Source organism: Aspergillus fijiensis (assembly GCF_003184825.1).
Source record: "Aspergillus fijiensis CBS 313.89 unplaced genomic scaffold BO72scaffold_12, whole genome shotgun sequence".
NCBI lineage: Eukaryota > Fungi > Ascomycota > Eurotiomycetes > Eurotiales > Aspergillaceae > Aspergillus > Aspergillus fijiensis.
In genome coordinates this window covers 1-22272 of record NW_024468988.1, presented here as the reverse complement: position 1 = coordinate 22272, position 22272 = coordinate 1, and the positions used below count along the sequence as shown (strand labels likewise).

At 52.7% G+C, this 22272-nt stretch overlaps 8 protein-coding genes across 8 annotated transcripts; 3 read left to right on the top strand and 5 right to left on the bottom strand.

Moving 5' to 3' along the window:
* Positions 1-639: 639 nt before the first annotated feature.
* Positions 640-2539, bottom strand: BO72DRAFT_399299 (FAD-binding oxidoreductase; the record flags this gene model as incomplete). The annotated part of the gene is made up of 4 exons (XM_040942120.1): positions 2042-2539; positions 1776-1992; positions 1324-1721; positions 640-1269 (listed from the first exon to the last, which is right to left on the bottom strand). Coding segments are annotated over exons 1-4 (1494 nt in total), but the record flags the coding sequence as incomplete, so codon positions are not given.
* A 187-nt stretch (positions 2540-2726) lies between these two features.
* Positions 2727-3914, top strand: BO72DRAFT_475782 (acyl-CoA thioesterase). The gene is made up of 2 exons (XM_040947351.1): positions 2727-3184; positions 3263-3914. The coding sequence occupies exons 1-2, from the start codon at positions 3090-3092 to the stop codon at positions 3834-3836; spliced, it is 669 nt and encodes a 222-aa protein (XP_040803562.1). The 5' UTR covers positions 2727-3089; the 3' UTR covers positions 3837-3914.
* Positions 3915-4790: 876 nt separating this feature from the next.
* BO72DRAFT_372602 (uncharacterized protein) lies at positions 4791-5285 on the bottom strand (the record flags this gene model as incomplete). The annotated part of the gene is made up of 1 exon (XM_040941049.1): positions 4791-5285. One exon carries the CDS (start codon positions 5283-5285, stop codon positions 4791-4793), a length of 495 nt encoding a protein of 164 aa, XP_040803561.1.
* Positions 5286-7120: 1835 nt separating this feature from the next.
* Positions 7121-8135, top strand: BO72DRAFT_30889 (uncharacterized protein). The gene has a single exon (XM_040940486.1). The coding sequence runs from the start codon at positions 7373-7375 to the stop codon at positions 7952-7954; it is 582 nt and encodes a 193-aa protein (XP_040803560.1). The 5' UTR covers positions 7121-7372; the 3' UTR covers positions 7955-8135.
* On the bottom strand, positions 7926-10571 carry BO72DRAFT_30827 (IlvD/Edd family dehydratase). The gene is made up of 4 exons (XM_040940482.1): positions 10496-10571; positions 9546-10188; positions 9329-9483; positions 7926-9276 (listed from the first exon to the last, which is right to left on the bottom strand). Exons 2-4 carry the CDS (start codon positions 10143-10145, stop codon positions 8061-8063), a joined length of 1971 nt encoding a protein of 656 aa, XP_040803559.1. The 5' UTR covers positions 10146-10188; positions 10496-10571; the 3' UTR covers positions 7926-8060.
* Positions 10572-11068: 497 nt separating this feature from the next.
* On the bottom strand, positions 11069-13028 carry BO72DRAFT_445857 (putative DnaJ domain protein (Mas5)). The gene is made up of 6 exons (XM_040944157.1): positions 12852-13028; positions 12766-12795; positions 12634-12692; positions 12126-12567; positions 11888-12065; positions 11069-11834 (listed from the first exon to the last, which is right to left on the bottom strand). Coding segments are annotated over exons 1-6 (1266 nt in total). The 5' UTR covers positions 12853-13028; the 3' UTR covers positions 11069-11278.
* Positions 13029-13199: 171 nt separating this feature from the next.
* BO72DRAFT_445856 (glutamate--tRNA ligase MSE1) lies at positions 13200-15703 on the top strand. Its single transcript, XM_040944156.1, has 7 exons — positions 13200-13551; positions 13615-13687; positions 13756-13793; positions 13856-14269; positions 14328-14585; positions 14660-14829; positions 14887-15703. Exons 1-7 carry the CDS (start codon positions 13270-13272, stop codon positions 15530-15532), a joined length of 1881 nt encoding a protein of 626 aa, XP_040803557.1. The 5' UTR covers positions 13200-13269; the 3' UTR covers positions 15533-15703.
* A 3006-nt stretch (positions 15704-18709) lies between these two features.
* Positions 18710-21294, bottom strand: BO72DRAFT_373135 (putative microtubule associated protein (Ase1); the record flags this gene model as incomplete). Its single annotated transcript, XM_040941068.1, has 4 exons — positions 18710-20670; positions 20738-20952; positions 21049-21101; positions 21178-21294. The coding sequence occupies 4 exons, from the start codon at positions 21292-21294 to the stop codon at positions 18710-18712; spliced, it is 2346 nt and encodes a 781-aa protein (XP_040803556.1).
* Between the last annotated feature and the right edge of the window lie 978 nt (positions 21295-22272).

Below are 22272 nucleotides of genomic sequence, written 5' to 3'. Positions count from 1 at the left end.
GGATTCATCCACGACAGCACACACTACGACAAGTCGGGTTGAGGCTCTAGCAATCTGAAAGTTGATTAGTAGCTAGAATATGACGCGGTGGTGGTGATCTACTCCGAAGTCTACCCAGCCATTCATTCCAGGGAGGTCAACTCCAAGTTCAAGTGACGCCATTGTCCTTTCCTGTCTAGCCTGGATTATACCATGATCTCCACGGTAACACCAGCCATGCAATACTTGCGGAAAGGCTTTGTGCAGAGACCAGACCAGGTCTTCCCTCCTTGCTAGGGTCAAATTAACCTCAAGACGCTGTGCGACAATGCCACTACGACAACAAAGAGGCCGGTGGGTCGATAATATATCCTCCCGCTCTCCCTTGCGGGTTCCTGTGCCACAAACACCAGCCACCCGTCAAAACGATCTGGTCAACATCAAGCTTGGATTCAGTTACGGCCAGACTCTGCATCACCTTAACGGCCAGTCGCCTGCGTACGAGAGCATATTCATCATATAAAAACTTTTCCCCCATCAATACTTAACCCTAGGTAGACTATGAATACAGTATTGATATCTAGTCATAATAGTACCCAACACAGGTCATGGTTAGGTCATCGAAGAGAAAACAACCCTTCTAAAGAACACTCAGATAGGAATAGGCTCATAAAAGCTGAACCGCCTCTCCGGATCATACTTCTTCTTCAGCTCTTTCAACTTGTCCAATCGCCACTCCTCATAGCCATAAATCTGTTCTGGTGACTCGTCGCCAAGAGCATAGTTAACGTATGAGTGCAATTCTTCCGAGCCGCTGCCCTCGAGAAGCTTTCGCCGAAATCCTTCGCCGACCTCAATGGCCGTATGATCTAGGCTCATGTTTGTATAGTACCTGAGAAGGGGATATGCAATGAGATTGTCGCCCCTCCAAGGGTATGCCGTAGAGTCTTCTGGGACGGCTTTGACGCCTTGCACTGGGAAGCCCTCGAGCAGAAACTCGGAAGCATTGAACGAGGAGTTGCCCGCAGTAATCGCTGCAAAAGCATCATACACCATGCGCTGCGTCGTTATATTCCATCTACGGAGACCGACCGGAAAATGCAGCGCGGAAACATTCCTGGTAGTACAATATACGGGATTGTTGAAATCGAATCGTAACCACCTTGGTATATCCCTGTATGTCCCGAAGCCGGAGGAGACAGAGATAGGATTCGCATTGCGGAAGGGCTCGGTGTAGATGGGATCGACACGAGAGACGTTTTCCTGCATGAGAGAGAGTACTACCACTGGCTATCCACTGATCAGCATGTTAATGGCATATTCTTGCTGACGTGTTCAGCTTACATTCACGGCATCCATGCTGGCATTTCGCAAGATAAAGCCAACAATCGCCACAGTAGGAGGTTGACGTGGAAGGAGTTGGTTCCATGTCTCAAAAAGATTCTCAATGCTATCACGGCCGTAGAAGTAGTCCTCATGAGCCCAAAGACCTTGGTCGGGGATATCGTGGATCTTCGTAGTTACCGAAGTGACGATTCCGAAGTTATGGCCAGCGCCCTGCAAGGCCCAAAACAGGTCAGGATCGGGGTCGGAGGCTGACACATCAAGGAGCTCTCCATCTGCAGTCACAAGATGCAATGAGACAAGTTGATCCATGGCATAGCCATATTTCCCTTGTAGGACAGCGTGGCCGGCTCCAAGGAGCGGACCAAGGTAGCTAGTGCATTCACACGAGCCAGTTACTGTGTGTATCCATGAGCAACATAGCATGCACTGAGTGTGTGTAAGGCACATACCTGCATACTTCCCCTTTTGCCACAAGGCCTGGATGAGATTACCAGCAATGATACCGCCACCTATAGTAGCCGTATCACCGTCCTCCGAAATGATGGTCCAGTTGAGTCTATGGAGCCATATCTCAATGCCATAATGGAGATTTGCCAAGCTAGTCGTTACACCATGACCACCACCGATAGCGATGAAAGGAAACTTTTGTTCATTGGCGTATTTGACCTGGTATACTCTCAGTAAAACAAGTATTTAAGACAGGCATGGAGCATACTGTTTCCGCAGCATCCTCCTCTGTGGCGATCTCAACGACAACACTGAGACGAGGCTCAGCAAAGGTAGACCATCTGTAGGTGGCATTTGCAAAGTCTGGACTATTCGGGAGAATGATTCGTGCACCTGGAGAGAGCCGAAGACCAAGTTCGGTCGTGATATTTGCCAGCCCGAGCGCAGCGACAAAGTTGTGTGCTAGGATGGTATAGAGTAGGCCTATCATGTAGGCTCTCGGGTTAAAAACCTTCATTGTGAAGCTAACAAGGAGAGGATCTCCACTGGTTATCGAATGAAACAGGATGCAGCCAAGGACTGTAGATAATCGTTTGTGCTATTGACCAGCCTGAATCGGGGTATTCATGGATTTGATAGATAGATTCGACCTTGGTATCATGCAGCGTGTAGATGTTGGTGGTAAGAAGTTCCAAAACAAGAAATGGAGACGAGCCATCTTGAGTCTCGATGCTAATGTTCGCTGGTTGAGGAAGGTGCAGCTAGGTGAACAACCAGAGGAAGGAGGACAGAGCTTGGATATACTGGCATATCTAACACCTGATAAACAAGGTGTCTGCGGCCACTTATCACATGAGCTAAGCCACTTGTGGTTAGTCTCAAAACCGTACCTCGGCATTTCCATCTCGAGATGTTATCTGGGTCCCAAGTTGCAAGCACAACACTCTTCTCCTGTTGCGAGGGCAAAGATATCCTCAATCAGATGAAAACTTTCTCTAGAGAATACACCTCAAGCATCGAACGGCAGAACAAGAACTACAGTATACTGTAGGCAACCGACATAACCAGCCAAGGTCCCCTGAGCTTCATCACAAACTGCCCCACATCCCCGGGAGGAATCATAAACCCATTTACATCCTCCGCCCTCCGCATTCGCATCAACCTAAAGTCTACTCCAGATTCAATCGCAGACTATTTCCTGATCTGAATCAACCCGACGAACTCAGCCTATACGCTCCCATCACCCATAACAAAACTCCAGCAAGAAATCCTCCCAAAACCCCCTTCCCCCTGTCCCCTAACTCAACCACATAACAATGCCACCCACCACCACCACCACAACCACCACCGCAGCCAAAAAGCGCCGCACGCGCAGCGACTACCTCTTCCACCAAACCCACCAAACAAGATGGTACATCCCTCTCCTTCCCCAGCCCCTAAGCTCCCCCCTCTCTAGCCAACCCAAAACTAACCAAACCCAACCCACCAGGTACGACAACGACATGTACGCCCACCTCAACAATACAGTGTACACGATGCTCTTCGACTCGATCATCAACACCTACCTCATCACCCACTGCGGGATGAACCCCTTCAGCGCCAACAACCCCGCGGAGAAGGAGCGCACCTCCCCCACCACCCAAACCACCACGCAACCCCCCCAAACCTCAACCTCAACCCCAAACCCCCCAAAAACCCCCCAAATCGGCCTCATCATCTCCTCCAACTGCGACTACTTCGCCAGCGTCTCCTTCCCGGACACCCTGGAGCTGGGCCTACGAGTCAACCACCTCGGGCGCTCGAGCGTGACCTACGAGGTCGGGGTGTTCCGGCGAGGCGAGGCGGCCGTGAAGGTGGTGGGCGGGTATACGCATGTCTTCGTGGCACGGGAGACGATGCGGCCGACGGCCGGCGGGATGGATCCGGTGGTGCGGCGGGGGTTGGAGCGGTTGCTGGTCGCAGACGACAACAGCAACGATGGCGAGAGCGGTCAGGAGGTGAAGAAGGAGAATACGGGGCAGCAGCAGCAGCAGCAGCGGGCGGGTGAGAAGGCGCGGTTGTAGATTAGATCTCCTTCGTCATAGACATCGATGTGTTCGACTACAGTATCTGTCTACTGGGTTGGTAGTGTAGGATTATTCGGGATGGGTTGCATATACGACCTCATGCTTAGAGCTCCGGGGAATTCGTAAGAGCAACCTAACAAAGATTAGTAATTTCCTGGTTCAGAGGATGGCATAATGCTTCTCAGCCATTGGTAGCGAAGATAGGAGAGCACATGGGTTGAGGTGGGCATTCAATTGGACACGATCATGGATCAAGGAATTCATCCTGGATATAAAGTATGAAAAATGGTACAGTACATGTATGTTGTGGCATCATTGATAACGCTACAGTCAAATTATCACATGCTTTTCTGTGACCGCCGATCCAGCCCCAAGGATCCTGAATGACATGTCTCATGCAGCTGTCATACAGATCCTCACCTCTGCTTGCAACAACCAAATTTTTTTTACTTCGGATGCAGATCTAGTCCGATACACTGGATACTATTGTGTATACTGTATACTACAAAGCTCTCTACATGAGAAGAAATCTTTCAACACGGCCATCCTTCTATATTCAATCTGCCCGTAGCAGAATCTTTTGACAAAGCTAATTCCGAAGATCCCATCATCAAGCACAGGATGTCTAACAAACAAATCGAAACATCTAACCGGTTGTCTATAACCTTGACCCAAAACGCCTTCGTCGCTATGGAAAGAAAGCCTCTACCCAGAAAACAAAGTAGTAGAGCCGTCCCAGCAAGTTCATGAGCGATTTATGCGTGACACGTGAAGCAAAACGAAGAAAACACAGACAAGAAAGCGAAATGGAAGAAAACGCTAGAACGCTAGCTCAAAACAGCAAGAATCGTTCTGAATCGGTCGTGAACGGCCAACGCGTGCGCTGTAGAGACCAGCTGCAGACGCGACTTAGATGCGATGGTCGATCATCTCATTCGAGGAGTTTGGGGATCAGGTCAACTTGTTCGGCACGATGCTGGCACGGGAAACATTGGAGCTCTCGGGGAACAGTTCGCGGCGCATGGTGCGCGTCTCCGAGTCGTAGTGCCACTTCTGATACGGACCTGGGATGAACTTTCCCTTGGCGTCCCAGCCGGCAACCCAGGTGTAGCCGTCATCCAGCAGAAAGAAAAGGAGTCGTTCGGGTTTGGCTCCCTCATGGATAGTCACCGAGTGCCAGCGACAGCGCTCCTCCATCTCGTGTTCGAAAATGTATCGGTGCAGGATGCGGCAGTAAACAAGGGGCACCGGCAGTTTCTCCTCGTGCTCATTGCCATCCTTGAGGATGAGGTGCCATCCCCGACCAGGGATGTACTTGTAGATACCAGGAACAGGGCTCTCCCAGTGTTCCTCCTTGTGGATAGACCCGTGGATGCGCTCTCCGCGCTGAAACCAATACACGGGACAGAATGCTTTGCGTAGACAGATAAAGAGGTTGGGCGCCATTGTGACGGATGAGAGACCAAGGGCCGACTGAAAGTAGATATAGTGATCAGGGATAATGATGAGAAGCGGTAAGGAAGACAATCAATATAGCGCGCTTGCTTGCTGGCGAAGAAAGTCAAGTGGAAAGACGAGAGAAAGTTGCGAAGAGCAACGCCGGGTTATTGAGCGAGGTGCATAGTGATTTAAAGAGACAGAAACAAGAGAATCCGAAGTTGAAGGAAAACCCAAGGGGTAGAAGGTGGACAGCAATCAATGATGATTGCAAATGTTCTTGAGTGCCTCAAGAAAGGGGTCGGATTCGTCGACTGGGCTGATTGTCGACAGGCTGTAAGGATGCGGTGTGTGATAGTAGGTATGAATGCACAGTGCCTGTAGAAGATCTAGGCCTGACGTGTGTAGGACAAGATGGGTTGCTTTTTTCTTTTTTATCTTCAGAGAGAGTCGCGGAAGTCCGGACTCGGGATTGAGTCGAGTTTGGGGGCGGGTTTTATTGGCAATGAAACGGGATCGACAGGTCAAGAGCAGCGAGAGGGGCCGTGAAATGACCTAAGAGCAGACGCGCAGTGAGATGCAGCGATCGACTGATGTATGGCGGACGCCCAGCTGGATGTTTGCTAGTGCTTCTTAGAACCGCATGCTAGCAATCTCGCATCTGACTGGATGGAAACAGCAAGATCAGCATGCCCGGAAGGATGCAGGAAGTTCCTATGCAGGAAGGGAAGGATGATGAATATAAAGAATAATCAAATCAAAAAAGAATTAAGGGCGAGTGCGCCGAGAAGTGTGGCTTTTTTTTCCAAGGAGAGGGGGAAGAGCGAGATGTGTGATGGTGTGAGACTGTGAGTGGATGCCTGGGGGGCGGTCTGAGGTCAGCCCCGAATTCCACTCTGCAATTGTTGACTCTCTGGATTCAAGAATTTGCCAAGTGGAGATTGGACACCAAGCATCGAAACCCAAGGAAAACTCTTCGAAAGGCACGGGGGCGAGACCATCGTCAAGTTAGGGAACCTTCCAGGGCAACAGCAGATTTTGCCCACTGAGAAAAAAACGACGCGGGAGACTCCCGAGACCCACCAGGCCCACTGAACTGTTGCTGGACCGGTTTGGGTTATTAAAGTTTTCTGCTGCAACTTCGGTGGTGGTTCTGGTGTGTGTTTAAAATTCTCTATCTATACCTCAGACCCGGGGAGATTGTCCCGATGTGAGATAGGACAAGTCAGCATGTCGTCCACATAATGGTGGTGGTGGTAATGAATGGTGGTCTAAAGGGGGCCGAGGTGCTCTGTGTGTGTGCCCGCGTGTGCGGTGGAGATGCGAAAGACGACCCAGTGGGTGGATAACTTCGTATCGGGCTCATGAAGGTGTCAACCCATCTCATTCTCATCGGTGATCTGTTTGGGAGGCTGTACACTGGTTACTCAGCCTTGGGATTAGTAAACCGTATCACCACCACAACCTATTCGAGTAGACGAAGGAGTGACATGATAGCTAGACCATATGGCGATAACTCAATCCATCACCGACCTTCAGGAGCCCTCGATCATCAGCGTCATCATGCTATGTCACCCGAAGGGGCCCCGTAAACTTAGTGAACACACTTCACTTTAGCTTTTGCGACAAGAAATCACAGGCTCCAGAGTGAAAACCCTCTGGCCCTCATTCTTTGGCGGAGGGTCTCGATCCCCACCCCCTACCTAGTCTACAGCTCCCTTGACCCGGACAAATTTTTCTTGAAGCACCACCTCCCATGCACTAGACAACTGGCTGTCTAGTCGACTGATGGACGGATGAAATCACAAGCAATCGGACCTATCTGTGCAGGCCTTTTATGCAAGCCGTCCTATCAGATCGGCCATTCTCGGAGAAAAGCGTATAAGATGTCGAAAGAAATCGGTGAATGAGCCATCTTGGCAACATGACACCAGGGATTATGAGTGGGCGGCGGCTATGCTATCATGTCGCATCAATCACAGAAATCCTGGTTATCTTGATCAGGTCCGGGCGCGGTCATGGGTGGTGGTGGTGATGATGATGATGATGATGATGTTGAACGAACAGACATCTGCAGTTGACTTGACAACGAGGCGATGATAACCGAGGTTTGCGGAGTTGGCTCGGACCTTTTCCAGCTTCTCCTTTTTCCTGATTTTTACACCTTTGACTCGAATTGGATGGGTGTGTGTCAGAACTTAGTTTGGGAGATTGTGGGCTGTGGTGGGTGTCTGTCGGTGGATTATGCGGGCGAGTCGAATGAGAGACCGAGGAGCGAGACAAGAGGCTCTTTCGCCGAGAGGTGCAGGTCGCACAGATCAGAACATGCGATGCTGTCATCAGCCTCGGATCCTGACACGAGGATTGAAGGAGAAAGGAAGGAGGGAGGATTGGAGGAGGGGCTGTGCTGTGTGAACTTTGGAAAATGTGAATCCCACGTTGGATGCAGAGAAGGAAGTAAGGAGGCTCCTTACTATAATTGTTTTCCTGGCTTGGGGCCTGAAATCAAGCTGAGTGATCAATGTTCGAGGTTCCAGTCCCTTCCATTTACACAACCAGCCAGTCAGCCCTATTTTTTTCTATTAAGGCTGCATATGCAACTGCCTACACTTCCCCATCCTATGGACCATATTCCAAGAGGGGAATTACTGGCCAAGACTGAGGTCTACATCACTTGACCAGAAGTAAAGCCAGTGCGCACATTCCATACAAGCAGGACTAGACCAAGAATCATCATCTTGCGAGATTAATCATTTCGCTTTCTTCAGTTGTGGCGTCATTTCATCAATGGTTATGTCTCGGTGCCCCATAACGCTGGGCCAACCGTTGAAACTTGACTGCTCCGCGAAGAACCATCCCTTCGTTCAGCTGCCCCGTCTCTTTGCGGAATAACTCTTGCCATGGAGTCTGACTTTCCGGTACCCCGTATCCTCCGTTGGCCTCGAGTTCGTCCCGACGTCTTTGCATTTCCTCGGCTGAAACGAGAATATCTACGCGGCGTTGGTTGAGGTCAACACGCAGCCGATCGCCATCCTTCAGGATGGCCAGATTCCCCCCTGCAGCTGCCTCGGGGCTCGCGTTCAGAATCGATGGAGATCCGGAGGTACCCGATTGTCGCCCGTCGCCAATGCAAGGGAGCGATTTGACTCCTTGTCGCAAAAGGTTCCCCGGAGGATGCATGTTGACCACCTCTGCTGCACCGGGGTAACCGAGCGGTCCAGCCCCGCGCATCACCAGAATACTCTTGTCGGTTATGGGGGTTGCAGGGTCTTCCAGCCGATGATGGTAGTCTTCGGGTCCGTCGAATACCACCACCGCCCCCTCAAAAGCATTGGGGTCGGCGGGGTTCTCCAGGAAGCTCTTCCTGAATTGATCCGATATCACACAGGTCTTCATGATGGCCGACTCGAACAGCGTACCCTGCAGGTGGAGAAACCCGGCATCTTGAAGAATCGGTTCGTCATAAGCCCGGATCGTCCGACGGTCCCAGGTGTGTTTCCCCCGCACATTCTCCGCTACTGTATGACCATTGCATGTGATGGCTTCTGCGTTCAGCTTCCCTGCGTCCAGCAGTTCGGCCATGATCGCGGGCAGTCCGCCTGCACGGTAATATTCTTCGCCCAGCAGCTCCCCCGCAGGCTGCATGTTCAGGAGGAGGGGGATATGGAACCCTAGACGATCCCAGTCATCAAGGGAAAGGTCAACCCCTATGTGTTTCGCAATGGCGTTGATGTGGATGGGAGCATTGGTGCTACCACCAATGGCCGTGTTCACCGCTATCACATTTTCAAAAGCTTCCCTCGTCATGATGTCGCTCGGTTTGCGATCGGAATGAACCATCTCTACTATTCGGACGCCAGTCTCATATGCGCATTGGCTTCGCTCGCGATAAGGAGCAGGAATGGCGGCTGAGCCAGGCAGCGCCATACCCAAGGCTTCAGCCAAGGCGTTCATCGTCGACGCCGTGCCCATTGTGTTGCAGTGTCCGGCGGACGGTGTTCTGTTGCACATATGGTGAGAAGCGATCACATATAGGAACATCCACAACGTACCCTCGAGAGATATAGTCCACAAATTGTTCTGTGTTGATCTCCCCGGCGGCATACTTCTCCCTGCCCTTCCAGACCACCATGCCCGAACCCGCCAGCTCGTTCTTGACATACCCATTGAGCATGGGGCCGACATTCATACAGATTGCTGGTATATTCTTCAGCAGCGTCAGCACAATACCATTCTCCCCATGCGCCATCACGGAAGTGATGAACATACCACAGTAGCAGCCGCCATCAAGCACGCGGGGGTCGTCTTGTCACAGCCCGTGAGCATCACCACCCCATCCAAGAAATACCCATGCAGGACCTCCACGAGGCTCAGATACGACAGATTGCGATCAATGCACGCCGTGGGGCGTCGACTCGTCTCCTGGATGGGGTGGGTGGGAAACTCAAACGCAATGCCCCCCGCCGATCTGATCCCCTCCCGAACCCGCTTCGCGAGTTCCAGGTGGTGCCGATTGCACGGGGCCAAGTCCGACCCCGTCTGCGCAATGCCAATGATGGGCTTGCCAGACATCAACTCTTCGCGAGTCATCCCGTAGTTGAGATAGCGCTCGATGTATAGCGCCATCATGCCCGGGTCCTCTTCGCACCGGAACCAGTCCGCGGAGCGCAGTCTCCGACCCCGCTTGGGGCCGCCCGCACCACCACCACCGCCCTTGGTCATCGTCGCTAACGTCTTCTCCAGCTCCATGGTTCGCTTGCGAAGCGCCAGCAGCTCGGACTCGCAGTCCTCGATGTTGACAGGTGCGGGGGTGCCATTGCTGGCGCTGCAGGAGCAACCTTCGCAGGCCGCTTGGGACCCGCACGGCATCTTTTGGGGATGTGAAATGCGAAAGGCGGATTAGTATATGAGACTAGAACTTCTGCCGATCAGTAATTACTGTACGTCCGCGTCTAGTTTATATAGACATAGACACGGTATATCTAGTAGGAAGCCCCGCCAAGACTCACCCGTGACTCAAATCGGAGAGACCCCGAATTGCCAGTGCCGAATGCCCTCGGGCCAGAACCTCCGAGTCGTAGACGGACAGCAAGTTACAGTTGTACTCGCAGTACGTAGATAAGCCAACCCGAGTGCGGGGGTGGAAAATCGGCTGGACTTTCGGAAGAGGAGAACAAAAGGAAAAATGTCCGGGTTTGTATCCGGGGGGGAATGGTTACCTTTTAAATCTCTAATTGATGATCAGTCCCAAGAGACAGCCTGACAAGATTAGAGAACCAGAAAAGAAGAGGTGGAATTTGGGGAACTTCCAAGCTGGAAACCCCGATCGCGTGGCTTTCGGTTCCGGGTTTGGTTTTCCATCATTGATTTTCCCTTCTGTTTGGCTACCCCACGCTATCCCGGATTCTGGGCGGATCAGAGAGGGTGGGGGTTACGTTGGAGTCGCCGGACTCTCCAGCTTCGTTCACGTTCACGCTCCACGCTCCACGCTCCATGCTCTAGCTGAGGGTGGTGACTGGGGAGACTGAAAGGCTCTGCTGTTGCTTCTTTCGAGTGATTTTGTTCTTCAGTACCGGTGCCGCGGGGGAGGGAAATTCCCACACGCACAGAGTGGCGTGGTCTAGTCTCGGACGAGAGAGTGAGACAGTTGCGCTGAGTTGTAACGTTAACCACTACTGACTGACTAGATGACATCCCACGCTTTCCCCGCGGAGAGAGGAGAGAGTGGGCTTCCCCCCCCCCCCCCTGCCTATGACGCACCATCATAACGCACCCCTCCAAAACAAAAACATCTTGTCTAGTTGAAATCATCAAGTTGTTCTTTTTCATTCATCCGTTCATGGGAGGTCAATCCTGTAACGCCCATGATGCCAGAGTGGAGCCGGATCTAACATAACCAGCAAGTCTATCACCATGAGATGGACCCAACTAAATAGGTATCGAGGTCCAACAAAAACGCAAGAATAACAATAGAAAACAAAGAACGTGAAAAAATGCCTCCACTACTGGGTCGTGCATTGCGCAGTCTCGCCCTCCTCGTCGTCGTCCTCCCAGGCCGATCCGCCCTCGGGGTCATGAGCTCCGAAGTCCTCAATGTTTCCCTTGGGATCATACTCGACCTCATCCACCGTTTCGACGGGAATGGGGGCATCCGGCTTAGGTAGCATCTCTCTGAGCTGCTCCAGAACCGCCGGCGTAGGCTTCCACGTCTCATCGGGGAATTTGATGTTGACGATCAGGTACAGATCACCACGAGCGTCGCCGCGCTTGATCGGCATTCCTTCGCCAGGGACCTTCAAGACCTGGTTGGGGGAAAGCACTTGTCCAGGAACCTTGGGGTGCTTGAGTTCGATTCCACGACCATCGAGATGCTTGATCACCACGCGGGAGAAACCGGTCAGGGCCTCGGCCAACGTGACATCGATCTCTGCTGTCAAATCGGGACCGGCTCTCTTGAACACCGGGTGCTCCTCCTCGACCAAGTGGAAGATGATATCTCCGGGTTCTTGACCCGGCACCTCATCAGCCTCGCCTTCCAGGATGATCTTGTCGCCCTCCCTAGACGTAAACATTAGCCATCGTTCCCGAGCAGTCCAGACACACGTGCTTACCTCGCCCCGCGAGGGATGTAGATCTCCAACAACTTCTTCGCTTCGGTCGTCTTCTGGCCCTTGCACTTCTTGCATTTGTCCTTGTCGCTGAAGAACTCGCCCTGTCCCTTACACGTAGAGCAGGTCACCATGGTAGGAGAAAGGAATTGGCCCATGGGTCTCAGGATCTGCTTAACACCTACAGCACACAGCAATTAGCTCAGGATGACCCTGCATGAACACAAAAAGGCACGCATACCGTGTCCGTCGCAAGTGGCGCACTTCTTGGCCGTAGCGCGCTCCTTGCCACCCTTGCCCCGACACAAAGAACAGATGACGTTCTTGGTGCTCGAGAACTTGACCGTCTTGCCCTTGTAGAGATCCTCCAAGCTGACCTCATACTTCTGCTCCTCATTCGCACTCCGGCGGGGCTTGCGCGCCTGAGGTCCGCCGGGCATGCCGCCAGGCATGCCGCCCATCCCACCGAACATCTGCGCAAGGATGTCATCGAGATCCGGACCGCCTGGTCCCATCCCCGGCTCACCAGAACCGTTAAACGCACTCATGCCATGGGTGTCGTAGAGGTGGCGCTTGTCTTCATCGTAGAGGATATCGTAGGCCTCCTGGACGGCCTTGAAGCGGACCTCTGCGGCTTCTCGCTCGGCTTCGGGAACCTTGTCCGGGTGGTTGGCAAGCGCGGCCTAAGTCATGACGAGATAAGTTGTCAGAGCTAGTTGTGCACAATGACATTTGACATCCTGTCTCACCTTGCGGTACGCCTTGCGGATTTCTTCTTTGCTTGCGGAGCTGGAAATTTCGAGGACCTCTGCAAAAGCACGGAAAGATTAGTCGCTGGCCGATATTTTCCCGTCGTATCTCGAGTAGCTTAGGTACTATACCATAGAGATCAATCTCAACCTTAGAAGACACTGCAGCATGTCAGCATAGCGATTTCAAATCGATGAAAATTTCCTGGATAACATACTGGCAGGCGGTGACGGGTAAGAATCCCGAGTGACGAACAAAGCAGAAACACAAAGACTGGGGTATCAGTTGGATGAAAATGAGAGAGTAAAATTCAAGCAGAGAACAGTTCAACGACGACACCGAGCAAGAAACGACACGCCGGGGGAAGGAAATCTTGTCTCTGGGGGGATAAGACTGCGCAAGCGAGAAGGGAAAAACAACGGCAAAAGTAAAGCTTGTGATAATAATTTATTGCCGCTGGATGAGGCCAATCACATGTCCGGCATTTCCGCGTCCGCCTTTTTTGCGGTCGGATTTAATTTCACCTCCGCCGAGCTTCTTACTGATTCGCATCTCCTCCCCACATCTTTCCCTATTGCTTTGTTTGTTCATTGCGTGCCCCCTGTGATCGTGGGGCATTTTGACAGCTCTTGGCCATGATGCTGCGACGACCGATCTCCAGCCTCCGGGCCCGCCAGACATGGATCTGCACGCAATGTCGCGCCGGCTACTCCTCCGTCGCCGCCGCGCCCAGCTCCAAACTCCGCATGGGCAACAACAAGAAGACCAATCTCCCCGACGGCCCTGCTAGAACTCGTTTCGCGCCGTCGCCCACTGGTTATCTTCATCTCGGATCCCTGCGAACGGCATTATTCAACTACTTGCTGGCCAAGCGCACCGGCGGCCAATTCTTGCTTCGCATTGAAGATACCGACCAGGTTCGAGGCTCAAACAACTCGGCAATCGTGAGACCTGTGGGCTGAACGATGGATGTCATATAGAAACGTACGATTCCGGGGGCCGAGCAGAGGCTTTACGATGATCTTCGCTGGGCGGGGTTACATTGGGACGAAGGTCAGCACTTGTGTATTGTATGTCGCGCTGTCATGCGATGCATACTGACAGAAAGCGGGTCGCAATAGGTCCGATCGTTGGGGGCCCATACGGTCCTTACAGACAGGTGAGTCTGCAAATTGATGTGCCTTTTTCAAAGTGGAAGCTAACGCTCTTGGCCCGTCGCAGTCCGAACGAACCGAAACCTATCGCAAGCACGCCCACGAGTTGGTCGATAACGGCCACGCATATCGCTGCTTCTGCTCTGCAGAACGACTGGACGCGCACGCACGGCATCGCAGCGAAACAGGACTTGCGCCGGGATACGACCGGAAATGCGCTGAAATCTCCGCTGAGGAGTCCGCAGAAAAGGCATCTAAGGGCGAGGCGCATGTTATCCGGCTGAAGGTGGAAGGATACCCCATGTTTCAGGACCTGGTCTACGGCAAGACGGGACAGAACCGGCCGACCAACAAGCTGGACCTCATCGAGCGGGTGTACGATGATCCCATCCTGCTCAAGTCAGATGGGCACCCGACATATCACTTGGCAAACGTGGTGGACGATCACCTCATGAAGATCACGCATGTTATTCGTGGCACGGTAAGCTACGCGGCCCGCATTGCCAGCTCGAAGCAAAATCTAATGGAGGAACTACAAGGAATGGATGGCTTCGACCCCGATGCACGTTTCTCTCTACAACGCCTTCCAATGGACCCCGCCTCACTTCGGACATGTGCCTCTCCTCGTGGACCGATCCGGCCAGAAGCTCAGCAAGCGCAATGCGGACATCGATCTCAGCTTCTTCAAAGACACGCAAAGCGTCTTCGCCGCGACTCTCGTAAATTTCGCCGCCCTTCTGGGATGGTCACACGCTCAAAAATCCGATATCTTCAGCCTCGAAGAACTAGAACAACTCGTAAGTCTTGTCCTAAAGATTTTCATCCCACCAGTACGCAGCACATCAAGCTAACCCTAGACCCCGCAAACCAGTTCAACCTCAAAATCACCCGCGGCAACACTGTCGTTGCCTTCGAAAAGCTCTGGTTCCTCCAGAAAGCGCACGCGCAGCGCTTCGCCTCCGCCCCGGAGAGCGCAGAATTCCAAGAGATGGTGCAGAAACTCACCACGGCCGTCGAAGCCACCTACCCTCCAGAGCAACTGTACGTCTTGCCTCTCACCCTCCATCATCAAACAAACAAACCACTTACAATCCATAGCGCTCCCATCCTCCAAACCCGCTCCCTCACATCCTACATCACCCCACTCCTCCAAGCGGACGCCAAATCCTACACCAAACCGGAAGACTTCCTCGCGCGCAACTCCACCTTCTTCCAACCGGCCGCGACCCTGACCCGCCCGTCTTATACGCCCGCCTCCTCCCCGTCGGCGACCTACCCGCCCACCGCCGCCGCGATTCCGCTCTCCGCCCTCCACACGGCCGCCACGGCTTTCACTCTTGTGCCCCCCAGCCACTGGACGCTCGACACCCACCGTGCCAATATCGCCGCCTACGATGGGTCGTCCGCCATTATCTCAGAAGAGCAGCACCAGCACCAGCAACCAGAAAACGAGGCCGCCCGCAAAGCAGCGGACAAGTTTTTCAAGAAGGAACTGTACCATTACCTGAGGTGGGCGCTGTCCGGCGGAGCACCGGGCCCCGGGATCCCGGAGACGATGGTCGTGCTGGGACGGGAGGAGACGGTGCGGCGGTTGCAGGATGCCAAGGACCTGACGCTGGAGTTGGTCCCGAACCGTGGGGTGAAGCGGTATAAGGGGCCGCAGGAGTCGGCAGCGGCAGCGACAGCGGCGACTGAGCCCAAGGATAGTTCGTGGATGGGGTCGCTTGCGCCCAAGAGTTCTTGATTCTCATTCCTCTGTGGTAGGTCTAGGGGTTGCTGGACGAAAGGATAGGAGATGAGCCATGGGCTTGAACAGTACCGAGATACCCTCCCTCGTCGAAGACTGGGTTCAACGCGGTCAGGGAATGCACGTGCTGTATGCGTGTGCGTGTGTGTGTGTATGTGTATGTGTATGTGTATGTGTATGATAGACAGGTAGTAGACCAGACATGTGCATGTCGCTGTATGTAGATGTATACTATCTGCCCTTTTTGCTGTCTTTTTGCTGTTTATACTTCTACGCCCTCCCCTCACTGAGCACCCTCCAGGAAAACCCAAACCCGAGTACGAGAATCGAAGCCCGAGTTGAGCAGAATTGTATAGCGGGTACTCCGTAGGGTCGACCGTGTGGATCTCCCGGGGAAGCCCCACAGCATGAACCACCAACCACCACAACCACAAGTACGTATGTATAGTTCTTCAGACCGACTACTCCTTACTCATACAAAGAATACCTGGTCTATCCATTAACCTGTCAATGCAAGTCCTTCGCCCTTTCGGATAGTAAAGCTCCGCGCCTAACAAGCACATTCATTGAATCCTCTGGCTTTTAGGTGAATATGTCCGTCCCCTGTAGACTCCATTCAAGATTCCATATTGATGTATACAAAATCAGTGAACGTATATGGGGGAATGTGAAATCCTATCTATACACATAAAAGAAAAGAGCCACCTTTCCAGGGCTCTATCTTCTTTTCTTCCTCTCTCCAAACAATCTTCCATCCTCCTATCAAATCAGAGAAGCCAACCACAATGTTCGATATCCTGGATTCATTCCCATATGACAAAGCTTTTCCAGAAAAGCGGCTCCGTTTACAATACGCAGCTATCAATTGAACAATTTCTCTATCAATCTAGTATACAAGACTCGACTCCTCAAGCCAAGCCAAGAGTTTATCACGCGAGATCCGAATCAAAGGATACAAGAATCGCCAAATCTACTCCCGCTATGGAGTTACGCTACACGAACGGGCTGCATACACCGTGAAAGATCGAAGGATAGGATATCAATGTGCTTCCGTCACGCCTACATGACCTTGCCGCATGGACTGTGAGTGTTTCGTCTGTATTATGTCTTGTCTGAGAACTAACCCCATCCTAGATAGATTGGCATTCCTGCAGGCACTCAACAAGCATAAACCATCGCGTCATCCAAAGCTCGTCTGCGCCAGAGCGTCGGAGAACAACACGATCCTCCAAAAATTTTACTTCTGCAATATTGGCGAAGAAAGTAATAACAAGCCAGCTCCCGGAATCTTGGTTGGGGTGGTTCGTATGCTAGGAACACGACCACAGCCGCAACGCTTTCCTTTCCCAGACGAGTTTGACGAGATTACAGCTCAATGAATTCTACTGGGAAAAAGACTCTTTTGACAGGAAAAGAAAAGGTCAACTTGAAGCATGCCCATGACGGCAGATAAGTTACATCTCGATCGCATCACAGGCCAGACAGGCTGCTGGAAGCTCAATACCAAGACGAGTTCTACGGACAATACTACAAAATTCCTCAAAGTGGACGGGAACTGACTGACTGGCTAGCATAAAACCCATCAGCGAACGGCCAAGGATCAGTAAAGATCAAGTTGACTTCGACATTCCCAGAAACGGTGGGCCATCGAATTTCTCTGAGATGGTGATCGATCGCCTTGAGTAGCCCCTGGAAGCTCAGCATCAAGACGAGTTCTACGGACAATTCTACAGTATTCCGCAAGGTGGACGGGCGTTGACTGGCTAGCATAAAACCCATCAGCGAACGGCCAAGGACCACTAAAAGTCGAGTCGATTTCTACATACCCAGAAACGGTGGGCCATTGAGTTTCTTCGAGATAGCGATCGCCCCTCGCCGAGTATATCGACCGAATTCGATCCGCTTGGGGATTATCACAAATTGTTAATATGTAAACAGGATTGCGGATTGGGTTTTTATCAATTGCACCTCTTCGCCACCAGTTGGGTTGGCCGGTAGGTCTCACCTTGCGTAGCGGTTATTTCCGCTTGTGCTGCTATCTAGCATCCTTTGAGCATATCTCGAGAAGTGTAACTTCACTACTATGTTTGATGATGGTTATTCTCAATTGGCTTGGTATACTGTACTGGTGGGCAAGGAGTGGAGTGGTGTGACCTCCAATTAGTCTCGACAACTAGAAACAGCTAGACACAATGCAAAAAGACTGTGGATCATCGCTATCACAACTTGGAAAACCATTGCGAATATCCTGCAAATCCGTTATACCGCGGAACCACAGTAGCTTTAACCAATTAGAAACTTCCCCGCGGGGCTAATTCTTTCTCTGCCATAGACTTCAAAACAAATTCAAGTATGAATGTATTGAATCACAGACTAAAAAGCTAGTTAAACCAGTGGCGCAGGGCTGATATTAGAACCAAATCAGAAACGACACAAAGGAGAAAAAAGCGGGCTGCATGTCAGGCGACGTGTACACGATATCACATACAAAGCAAGACAGCCACACCAAGAAGGTAGTAAACAGAGAGAGGGACAGAGCTCGCAAGTATAAGACAAGCAAAATCCCCCATAGACAGTTGCAGTGATCATCATGAGGACGTCACTGGGATGCTATGTAGTCTCACAAAGGAAAGACACCCCCAATATCGACTATGTCCTGTAAGGGAAGGTAGCTGCAGCAGTATTCAAACAGAAGATAACATAACCATAGTACAAGAAGTCGAGTGATTTGGCTCCAAATGTGATAGAGAGCTTTTTGAGGAGTGCAACACGTAGGGGTGCAACTCGTGACGGCATCCAAGTCATGTCGTTCGTTGTGTAGTAAATGGATTGTACTGGGCTGGGACCTCGATCACGCAGTGAAGTGGGTCGGTCGATGGGCATCGCAGATGATCTGGACACCACAACAAGTGAAGTGCAAAAGGCTGAAGCAAACAGAACGCATCAACAGCATAACGGCGTGGTATAATCTCGAAGAATTTCAACAAAGAAGATTAGGGGCGTTGAGCAGCACTTTATTACGTTGCCTGAGGAAAGGGCATGGAAGCTCAAGCGAGAGACTGCCGGGGTGGATCGGCAGGGGAACAGGTAAATATCAGAAGAACCCGTGGCCGTGTTGTTGGCTCAAGATGAGGGTGTCGAGTAGGTGGGGCAAGCGATGGGCCCCTTGATGCTTCAGTATGGCTCCATATCATCTGTCCACTCATTGTCGCTTCCACCTGCATGCATCATCTGTCTATGCTGGATGTCAGCAGGCTCGTCAGGGCTGACACTTCGAATGCCTTTGGCTTTCTTCCCTCCGAGCGAAAGAATGGGAGTTTCTTCGGGGGCCAGCAGGCGTTTCCCGTGAGCCGCACGGAGTTTAGCGTAATAGACATCGCTAGCATCGGCCTCCGACTCATCACCAGAGTCAAAGGTTTCCCAATTCTCCGATCCGGTAGTTGCCGTAATGACGGTCGACGTACTAGACACTTGTCGGGGGGCTGGAGCGGGGGGCGGGGCTGCGCGCTGCAGATAGGGATTGGCTTTAGGGAACCCTTGCATGGAGGAGGATAACGACGAGGCCGATGAATGCGATGATCGAGAGAATCCAGTGGACCGCTGAGAGAACGCCGACGAGCTGACGAAAGAACGCTGGTTGCGGTCATCGTATACGTCTTCAGGGCTGACCGGCCGGACAAAGGTATTCGACAACGCGCTAGCGCTCCGTGGAGGGTCGAAGAGATAGGACATGCGCTCCTCTCGCGATTCACCGCCAGTCAAGGCCCGCATTCTGGGTGGAGGCGGGCGAGGTGCTGGGATTTTGCCGTTGATTGTGCTCGAGGAATAGGCGCCAGGAACTGCGCGACGATTGGGGGAATTGTTTCCAAGAGGCATGTTCCCAAGTGGAACTCGGGCTGGGATCTTGGAGGGAGACTTAGTACCCGCTCTGGAAGGCGCTCGCGAAGGGCCGATGGTGTTGTACTTTGTTGGAGGGCGGTTTCCAGTGGGGGTCTTGCTTGTGGAGCGTGGGGGTGGGGCCCCTCTCATCACGCTCGCAGGGCGCGATGGTGGCTGCATCTGGCCAGTGCTCCGCTTGGTAGCACTAGCCGGGGCAGCGGAGGGAGTCTTGGATCGTGGAGGAGGTTTGGCAACGACTGGGGTGAGCTCGTCCAGATATCTCTCTCCGTGGATGAGGAACGGCCGGCCGTAATCTTCTTCCCACTTCTCCAGCTCTTTCCGGAGATCAACCTCGACCTTCGGCAATTCTTTGGCGATTCGCTTTCGCATCTTCTCTTCTCTCAACAGCTTGCCTGGATCGCGTCTTTCCCCCTTCGCGCCACGCGCCATGAGACGAGAAGCATCTTGACTGGAAATAGCCAGAGCCTCGCGTTCCGCCAAGAGGCTCCGGTGCTTGTCAATGAGTGCCAAAGCTGGCGCACGCTGTGCCTTCAGGGTCTCCAGTCTCGCGATCTCGCCTTCATGGGCCTCAAGGAGAGCATCACTGAACACGTCGGAAAAGGCAGGGGTGAAATCGATCATCTCCTCTTCCGAGAAGTATAGCGCATCCCATAGCTCCTGCAACCGGACCCGGGCATCCTCAACGAAGAGGTGCAGGTTCTGGCTCTTGAGTTCGTTGAGACGACCCAATTCTTCCTCAAACTCGTTGATAGTGCGAAGCCCACAACCACGGTTGGCAGCGAGGAATTCCTTGCGATCGCCCTCCTCAATGCCGAATCGTTCCCAGAGTGCTTCCACCGCGGTCCTTAGGTCCTTTAGCTTGCGCTCCCGACCTCTCTTCTCTTCCAGCAGCTTCTCGCGTTTCGCCCTCAGGTTGTTCAGATCCGACTCGTGAAGACCGAGTTGCTCAGGCGCCTCCCGATAATATTTGACGATGTTCGTGTCGGTCTGCACTTGGGGGGTGCCAAGCTCAGCCCACAGTTTGATTATCTCCTCGCAAGTGGTCTTGACGAATTCCAAGCGTCGATGATATTCTTCGTAGACTCTCGTAAACTCGTCGTCCAGGGCGGTGACATAGGACGGGGAAAGATCGAAGCTCGGCGAAATCGTGGTTCCAGGTGCTGTCGGCGGCAATTCGATGGTGACAAATGTTGCTTCGAGATGCGACGCGTAGGATTCAAGGGCCTCTACCAATTCTTTTTGCACCAGTCAGTCCGACGGATCTCCTACTCTCGCGCGCGAAGAACAACAAAGCAAACTTACTCCTCACTTGCTCGAAACGCTCCTTGTGTAATTTGCTCAACGCGCCGTGCTCCTCGCGCAGGAACGCCAAACAACGGTTGAGCGGGTAGCTGACGCGCAAGGCATTGTGATCGAGCTTGTACTGTCCATTGGCCTTCTCATCCACCAGGGAGTGTTCCATATGTTGAATGGCGGTGATGAGTCGCTGCGCCTCTTCCTCCATCTCCTTCTTCTCACTGATTGTAGTCGAAGATTTAGCCGCCCGTTCTTGGCAAAAACAACAGGGTGAATTGAATTGATTCATTTCTCATCGCGCAGTGTGTATTACTTACGTGTCCACGAGTTTGAGGTGGTTGTTCAGCGTTTCCGACAAAGCACTGAAGAGCTGAAAGGGGGGTTCGGTCATGTCAGTCGCAAACGATCACCGTAGGGAGGATTGATGCGGATGGGGGCCAACGAACCTCTGCCTCACGCGCGTCGCGCTCATGGCTCGGAACACCGATGTCATCGTATATACCATGTAGTTCCGACACAATAGTGTTGACCTGGGTGGTCAGGTAGCTGGTATCGACGGCCATTGCGAATGAGATGGTCCGCCCAAGCCCAGGTGGATCGGGTGATGTGCAAGCGCCGGGTATGAAGTTTGCTTTAGAGCGATTGCGATTTCACGCGCAACCCACTTGACGGAGCCGATCGCCTTGGAGCGAACTCGCGATCCACCGTCATATAAGATCTGCGGCGACAATGCGCCTTTCACCTGTCAGGATTTGCCGCGGGAAGGCCGCAACAGAGTCTGCAAGGCGGACAGGGCAGTACGGGAAAAGAAAGGAAAGGAAAAGAAGGATCACAGAAAGTGGAATGGCATCTGCAAGAACCAGACACAACCCGTATATTTTATTAACGAGAGTCCACGGCTGCAAGCAGATGCAAGGGTGACTGGGGTGGGTGTGGTGTTGGTGTGGGTGTGGTGTGGATGTGGATGTAGAGGATCGATAGATCGAGGGGGGACAACAATTAATCGAGGACTGCCCTGAGTGACTGCTGGCTGGCCTTCCCCTTCCCGCGCTGGGGAAATCCCGCCCGCTCAGCTTCGATTGCCCTTCGCCGCCTTGTTTGACGTTCCCGCCCCGTTTCTGCAGCAACCGCTGATTCAGCGATTGACCGCCCGGATCTGCCGGGAGTCTGCCGGACAATACTCACCGCCCTCCAGGCCGCCGCCGCCGCCGCTTTCTGGGATGTCTCCGCATTCCCTCCCCAATGCTGTCACCGATAAGTAAACTGACTCAACTCACTTTCCACTCACCCACCTCTTTCCCCTCATCTTATCTCATGTCCCCGTCGACATCATCATCCCGCAATCAAACTTGTTGGAAGCTTCCTTCATCATAATTTAACCGTCCCTCCTTTGATCTCACACCACCGCAAGCACACCAGCCCACCATGGAACAAGCCGCTCTACGGTCCTGGGGTTAGTATCTCCGCAGACCTCCCCCTCCCCTCACCTTCCCCTCCCCCCGGAACGCCCCATCATAAGTAACGCAAACTAACAACCCCCC